The sequence below is a fragment of the Corvus brachyrhynchos genome, unplaced genomic scaffold, assembly GCF_000691975.1.
Source record: "Corvus brachyrhynchos isolate BGI_N302 unplaced genomic scaffold, ASM69197v1 scaffold44, whole genome shotgun sequence".
In the NCBI taxonomy this organism is placed as follows: domain Eukaryota; kingdom Metazoa; phylum Chordata; class Aves; order Passeriformes; family Corvidae; genus Corvus; species Corvus brachyrhynchos.
In genome coordinates this window covers 7,193,463-7,200,503 of record NW_008238359.1, presented here as the reverse complement: position 1 = coordinate 7,200,503, position 7,041 = coordinate 7,193,463, and the positions used below count along the sequence as shown (strand labels likewise).

The window sequence follows — 7,041 nt, the reverse complement described above, 5'->3', positions numbered from 1 at the left end:
AAACGAGGAGAGATTGTATGTTCTTTTGCAGCAGCAAGGTAACAGTACAGAACCTCAAAGGCTAGCTACCACTGAAAGACTATGTTTACTGGTGAAACATTTGTTCACTGCCTTATACATCTCTGTGAATGAAGGAGGAAGCAAGTTTCATCAAATACTTCCTTTCTAGTGGAAACTCCTTGTTTGCCTTATACTCTGATGATGCTACAGCAGCAACAACTGTCAGATTCAAGGTTGGCTGCTGCTCATAAGGAAGGAGCACTAATGTTTTTTTCCACCATCTAGATATCCTAACCCTCCCTTGGGGGCACATTCAGTACTGCCCACTGCAGTTAATGTTATGATGGAGCAGGAAGGGCACACGATCCGGAGAAAGGGAAAAAAAAAGCCAGTGCAGTTATGTATCAGTCACATCATTGCAAGATATCCTTAAACAATAGGTTCAGCTACAGATGTGGAGATGAACTTATTAACTGTGAGTGTCCTCAGTTAGGTAAAAATAAAGAGAACCACAAAAATGTAGTCACTGTTCATAGGATCATAGAATGGTTTGGGTTGGAAGGGACCGTAAAGATCCTCTAGTTCCAACCCCCTGCCCTGGACAGGGACACCTTCCACTAGACCACTAGCCCCATCCAGCCTGGGCTTGAACATTTCCAGAGATGGGGCATCCACAGCTTCCCTGGGCAACCTGTGCCAGTGCCTCACCACCCTCACAGTAAAGAATTTCTTCTACTCTAAACCCACACTCTTCCAGTGTGAAGCCATTGCCCCTTGTCCGATCACTGCAAGTCCCTGTAAACAGTCCCTCTCCAGCCTTTGGATACTGGAAGGCTGTAAACAAGGTCTCTCCAGAGCCTTCTCTATCCTAGGCTGAACAATCCCAGCTGTCTCAGTCTTGTCCTCATGGGAGAGATACTCCAGCCCTCTGATATCTTCATGGCCTCTTCTGGACTTGCTCCAACAGGCCCACATCCCTGTTAAGTTGGGGCCTCAGAGCTGGAAGCAGCACTCCATGTGGAGCCTCACCAGAGCAGAGGGAGAGAATCACCTGTTCTGTGCCCCAGCATCAACTACTCCTGTCTCTTATCCGCAGGCTGGCAAGGTCAGTTTTGCACTCCATTTCTCAACAAAAGAGGTAAAGCATGGACTGTGGAAGTGCAATTTCCTCCTTATGTGCCTAAGGCTTGACTTGTGAAAAGCAATTGAACAGTAAATTATGAGGACAACATCCACAAGTACACAATTCTTTGTCTTCCATGAAGGCTTATTGTAGGGGATGCCAGTGAAAGCCTCTCTTCTTGGTGGCATATATCCCCCAAAACAACCTCCCACAGGAAGTAATTTCTGGTTCCCTTGTTTGAATTCAAGGCATCTGAGATGAGAACAACTCCTCTGTCCTGCTTCTCTAATTCTGTCCTTTTTAGTACCACATCTGTTCTATTCCCCATAAAACAAAGAGGATTTTACTCCCACAACCTGGTGCAATTTATGGTTGTGAGAAAAACTGTAGTATATTTTACATAAGAGAAGAAATTGGTTAGTGTCAGTTCCCACAAGTGGTTCAGTAAAATTCTAGCAATTTTATTCATTTTAAAGCATGTAAGTGAGAATTACATCTAAAGGGCAAATGAAGCAAGAATTTATTTTTTTCCATTTTATACAAATTAAATGGTTTTGTACAACTGGCCTTCCCATGCATTTCAGTTCCTTTTTGAACTCAAAATCAGCTCCTGCTGGGAAACGTTCTTCAGGTCTTAGTTGAAGACAGAATTATCTCAAGCCCCATGTCAATAGTAACAATGTCCTCGAGCTCCTTCAGATGGAAAAAATATGAAAGAGATTGCCCAGACAAAAATAGGAACAAAAGCTGCCATGGGTTTGGAACAAGAGAAAGTGCCAAAAAGAGCAGGGAGGTCAGCTTTTGGTTACCCCCCAAAATCTTTATTTTCCAAAGTGCAGATAAAGGAGGGAGATGCATAGTGACTTTCAGAGGGATGGACATGCACTCCACTGAGAACATGCTTCTGCATTTCTCCATATAAGCAGCTGTTTTCCCTGATTATCAAGAATGACCTGTATTGCTTTGGGAATCAGTAGGAGGGTAACTTTTTTTTTTTTTTTTAAAGGAAAAGCAAGCTAATCAGTGTAAAAAGCATTCACCAGTCTTGCAGAATAGATTCTGAAATGCAGAGATGCCTTTGGTGTCTAATATTATAAAAGTAATTATCAGAACAAGACAAATGGACAGGCCAAGTGCTACATTTTTTCTGTCAAAATGTGTGCTGTTGAACACTGCTATGGACAAAATTTGCAGGTAGCTTGGCAAGTAATGGTTTTTGCAACTGTACATCCAAAATATTGGGTCCTCAAAGTTGGCAGATCTCTCAGAAAATTTTACGCAGAAAATTATTGTTCCTGCTTCCCCTGCTTCCCACTTCTCCCCACATCCAGATTTGCTTCCATCCAGGGCTGTTCATAAAGCTACAGTTCTGTCAGTACCAGAGAGGCAGCAATTCCTAGCTCAGGAGTTCTCTGACACACAGAGCTCTGCTCACCTGCCATGCAGTTTGGGATGCTGGAGACTCAGGTGAGCAGGCACTCAGGGAGACAGGACCACTGCAGTAGCCTGATAACTCTGCATGCCAGACTCTGCTGTGGGAGTTTTCAAAGCCATCATCTTATGCCACTTCCTTCAGTGTTCCTGCTGCTGCCTGCACAGTGAAGGCTGCAATGGAAATCTGCCTCTTCACTTCTTCCCAGGCTTCATGTTGATCAGCTTTGCTTTCGATATCAAACATGGCATCATAGATTCCTGGGAAGGATTCTCCTGCATATTTGTTGTGGCTGCTTGGAGCAAAGATAACATGTCTGTGGGGAAAGAAGGAAAATGCAATTATACTAAACAAAAGAAACTATTACTGGGGTGTGTGTTCATTGTATGTGTGCTATATAGAGCAGCTGTGAATCCCAGGAAGTTCAGAACTTACTAAATACACAGGAAACTGGTATTTAAAAGGACAGGAGCAGTCCCAAGAGCAAAATCTATTGGAAAGGGCACAGATTTAGGTCAGGTGGCCTTCTCCTTGGGAAGAAATGACGCATTTGTCTAATTAGGAACAAAACCATGTTACATTTTTTGAAAATGGGAGCTCAACAAACTTGTCAAAGTAATTTGGCAGTCTGGAACAGGGAATAAAACTAGTTATAGGTGTGTTGTGAGAAATGGAACAGAAACCTCAAAAACAACTAAGTAGTGCATGATGATCAGCAGATTACTTACCTGGGAAGGGAATTTAAAAGGAGAGGAAAAAAATCTGTGGGTGAATTCTTGAGAAAAGCATCAATTCTTCAGAAAAGAAGTGATCATATTGGATCAGAAAGGCACAAATATCACTCTTATTTTTTTGGTGTGGGGTTTTTTCCTAAATAATGAATAGCTACAGATCTCCTCAACTTGATTTTAACTATGAAGTATCGAAGCACATTCACAGCATGTGAAAGAGTCCTCCCAAATGAAAAGAAACATTAAAATTACATTAATAAATGCAAGCAAGTAAGAAATAATAATTTAAAAATCCCATACAGCTCTAAATAATACCTAACACCCAACAAGAACTCCAGAAAGAAATTATTTCATTCTTCCCAAAGTGTGAATGACAGTTTATCCTAGGAGGATGGAAGTGTGATTCTCAGTTCTACCTGAAGAACTGAGAACGAGAACTTCTGGCATGGTGTGAAAGCCATGCATCAGTGAGTCAGATATATCCAGTCATTGGGAAAAGGGGGATACTGAGAGCAAAGTGAGGTGGTCACATGCCTGACACTGAAAGCTGGGTTCTCGTCAGGTATTCTTAATAAAAGCTCTGGGTTTCTAGAAAGGATATAGTAGTTAGTGGTTTAAGCTTTTTGGAGCACCTGTAGAAGCAGCCAAAGCTGCAACAGATGGGGCTCTGCAGCACAGCTCACGGGCCTTTGTCCTGTGTCGAAAGGTCTCTCCCTCTCCAAATTCTCCCCAAGCTCTCCCTTCTTGGCTTCTCTCTTCAACTGACCCTCACTACACATCTGTTCTCATTGTTGTCTCCCTTCTACTCTACCCTCTTTTCACATTTCTTTTCAATACAGTTCACTTTCCACTCAGTCCTCACTTTGCAGATGTTCGTTCACAAGAGCACGTTGTAACAGCAGTAGTACTGAACACCTACAAGTAAAAGGCAGAGTATGATGGTGTTGTGCTAATATAGAGAGAGCAAAAAGAGAGGAATTTGGCTCCATGAGACTGATGTAGCCAAGGAGTTCTCCTTAAGGTTTATAAACAAAGTCCACTACTCACTGGATTGTACCTAAAGCAATGTGCTGAACTGTAATTCCTGTGAGACCTATACAGCAATTCAGCTGATCAGTCAGCTGCAAAAATACAGTGCCTCAGACAGCAGGTCAAGAAACTTTTAGCCTCACCTGTAAAACTTCCTTCCTGGCAAGCCCAGAGGATCAGTGAAAGCTCTTTCTATCAACATCAGCTGATCGTTCATGATGCGCACTGCAAGTGAACTGCAGGAGAGGGAGGTGGAGAAATGTCACACAGTGGGGAAACATGTTTCATTTAAAACACTTTTCTTCTCTTTTTTTTTTTGGCAGGAAAAGAAAAAAAAAGACAAGTGCGGTCTACAGTTCACAAAAAACCATGAGGTTTTGCAAATGGAGATACTGAATCCATGTTATATTAATGCATTGGTATTTTTGTGTTAGAAAACTCAACAAGATTTCACACTATGCAAAATAAAATGGGAAACTTCCTGAGAGTGTCAGATACTTGCTTAGTATTAAATGGCACTGGAAATATGCCACCTAAGAGAGGGGAGTAGAAGGCTGAGATATACATCAAGATGAAGATAGTTAAATTTTGGTGTCCACCCATAAGCCAAATGTCCATAGTCCTGTTCTAATCTTTACAGTACCATAGTAAGGAAGAGATTCAGCTGCCTAAACACAACTGGTACCATATGTGGCCTCCAGTCACTGCACTCAGAGGGCACAGTAGTCCTGCAGGGCCCTTAGGCTTGAAAGCTTGAAAGCATCTCAGATACTCCGAAGCATCATCCTCTCCTTGAAGTGTGCTGAAAGTACAAATTCTGGCATCACCTACAGCACTCAATCGTAGGTGTCTAAATAGAGATCTCAGTCCAAGTCTAACTTTCATTGCTACCTGCCTTTCCATGCATTACAGTAATTTTAATGACAACCTGATACTAGTAATAAGCTCTACAGCTCATACTATCAATCACAGGAAACATTCTTATAGCTGCTAATTCATCTTAGCAGACACTGCCTAACTCAGAGTTCAAGGGCTCTGTTCTACACTAATCAGAGACAATCCTTGTATAATAGAAGACATAAAGAACTTCCACTCTGGGTACCTAATGTAAATATATAGATGTATATAAATATACATCTATATATGTATATATGTATATATACATATATTTATGTATATAAATAGATGTAAATATATACATTATACATATATAACTTTTTTTTCAGACTTACTCTTTCTTGTCAACTTGTTCAAGTCTCCTGTGAAATTCAGCAGCAGCCTTTGAGAAGTTCACCACAGCAGAAAAAAGAGGATCTAGGAATGGAAGGACTACATCAACAACTTCACAGTATCTACTAAGCCAAATATACCTTTCAGTAGCCCAGTGGGAGAAGATCTACGTCTGTCTTGCTGATATAATAGCATTAATTTTCTTGTCTTTATATAATTGTCTTTGTATAATTGAGGTTTCCCTAATGCAGACTTTAAAGAGCTGCACTACTAGCAAGTACCCTTTGCAATGAAACCAACAGTAAAGCAGAATGCTTGGTAAAGCTTTCACAACCATACATCTTCCCTCTGCCTTGCAAGGAAAAAATTGGCTGTCATTGCAAACTGAGAGCTCTTCAGTTTCCTGTTGAACAAATGCCCTGCAGTGTTCAGGTATAAAAAGCCTGACTTCCATCAAGAATACCAGCTGTTCCAGAGGGCTGTGGAAGAACAGCAGGATTTCACTCTAGGAGAAAGATGTCCTATTCACAGCACAACAGGAGAGTGTGATAACGTGCATTGAGCAGTGTTAGGTGAGGCACAAAAGGCACAGCTGTCGTGGCACACAGTGGCAGACACGGTGGATTAAAGCAGCCGAGTCCTGAGCTTTCTGCACGCTGGAGTTGCAGCACAGGAGGTGTCGCTGCCATGGCCCTCCGTGCTGTCCCGCCGCGCTGCCACTCAGACCCCAGGGGTTTGCCTGGCTGTGTGCAGTCAGGCTGGCAGGAATGGCTGCTGCTTCTTCCTGCCCTCTCCCTGCCAGTACGTTCAAGACATGTGGAATAACTTAGTTATTAGCAGCAGGCCTTCCTTTTAATGGCAGTAGCAGCTCTGATGATGTTCTTGCGGAAGGCTCTATTTAACACAGACCTGGGAAAAGTGTCGATTTATGCAAGTAATTTTTGTAGAATAAGTAACAGGTGGATGTTATGAGGCTAACTTCTGGCCCCACCAAAACTCAACTCAATTAGAAAGAAGGAAAGTTTAAGACTTGTAAATTTTGCCCACAGGTTTCAGAAAACTTCAGCTAAACCAGAGTATCCTCTCTTCGATTGCACAGGAAGATAGGACATACTATTAGATCATCTCCTAAATCCAGTCCTCCGTTGGCAACTGTTATCCCTTCACTGTTTATACATTTATCACCCAATTTCACATGACAGGCTTTCTGTTCCCAGGACTCCTATTGAAAGCTGTTCCTCAGTCTCATTTGCTCTTCTATTTCTAGCAAACTTATTTATTCATCACGAGCCTACACTTGCTTCTTCTTGTCTTGATACTGTTGTTTAGTTGATGCAATTGGAGGCACAGATTTTGTGTATCCAAGTTGTTTATGGACTGCAGCACAGAGGGACACATCACCTCGTGAGGGTGAGAATTCACACTTGTCCACAACCCTGTGGCAAGAGCTCTAAGTTTCCCAGGGGCAGAGTTCTGCCCTGCTGACACCATGGCTA

General features: G+C 42.2%; 1 protein-coding gene across 4 annotated transcripts in view; it reads right to left on the bottom strand.

The window, feature by feature from the left end:
- Positions 1-1,563: 1,563 nt before the first annotated feature.
- The window catches only part of LOC103616717 (N-acetylated-alpha-linked acidic dipeptidase 2), a 31,949-nt gene continuing 26,471 nt past the window's right edge, over positions 1,564-7,041 (bottom strand). For 3 of the 4 annotated variants that reach the window (XM_017735989.1, XM_017735991.1, XM_017735990.1), the window contains exons 17-20: positions 5,548-5,629; positions 5,001-5,117; positions 4,459-4,551; positions 1,564-2,871 (exon numbers count right to left, since the gene is read on the bottom strand). In XM_017735989.1, coding sequence (XP_017591478.1) covers positions 2,682-2,871; positions 4,459-4,551; positions 5,001-5,117; positions 5,548-5,629 — 482 coding nt within the window. In that variant the 3' untranslated portion in view covers positions 1,564-2,681. The remainder of the gene's footprint in view (positions 2,872-4,458; positions 4,552-5,000; positions 5,118-5,547; positions 5,630-7,041) is intronic. The other variant, XM_008634939.2, reaches the window with a different exon arrangement.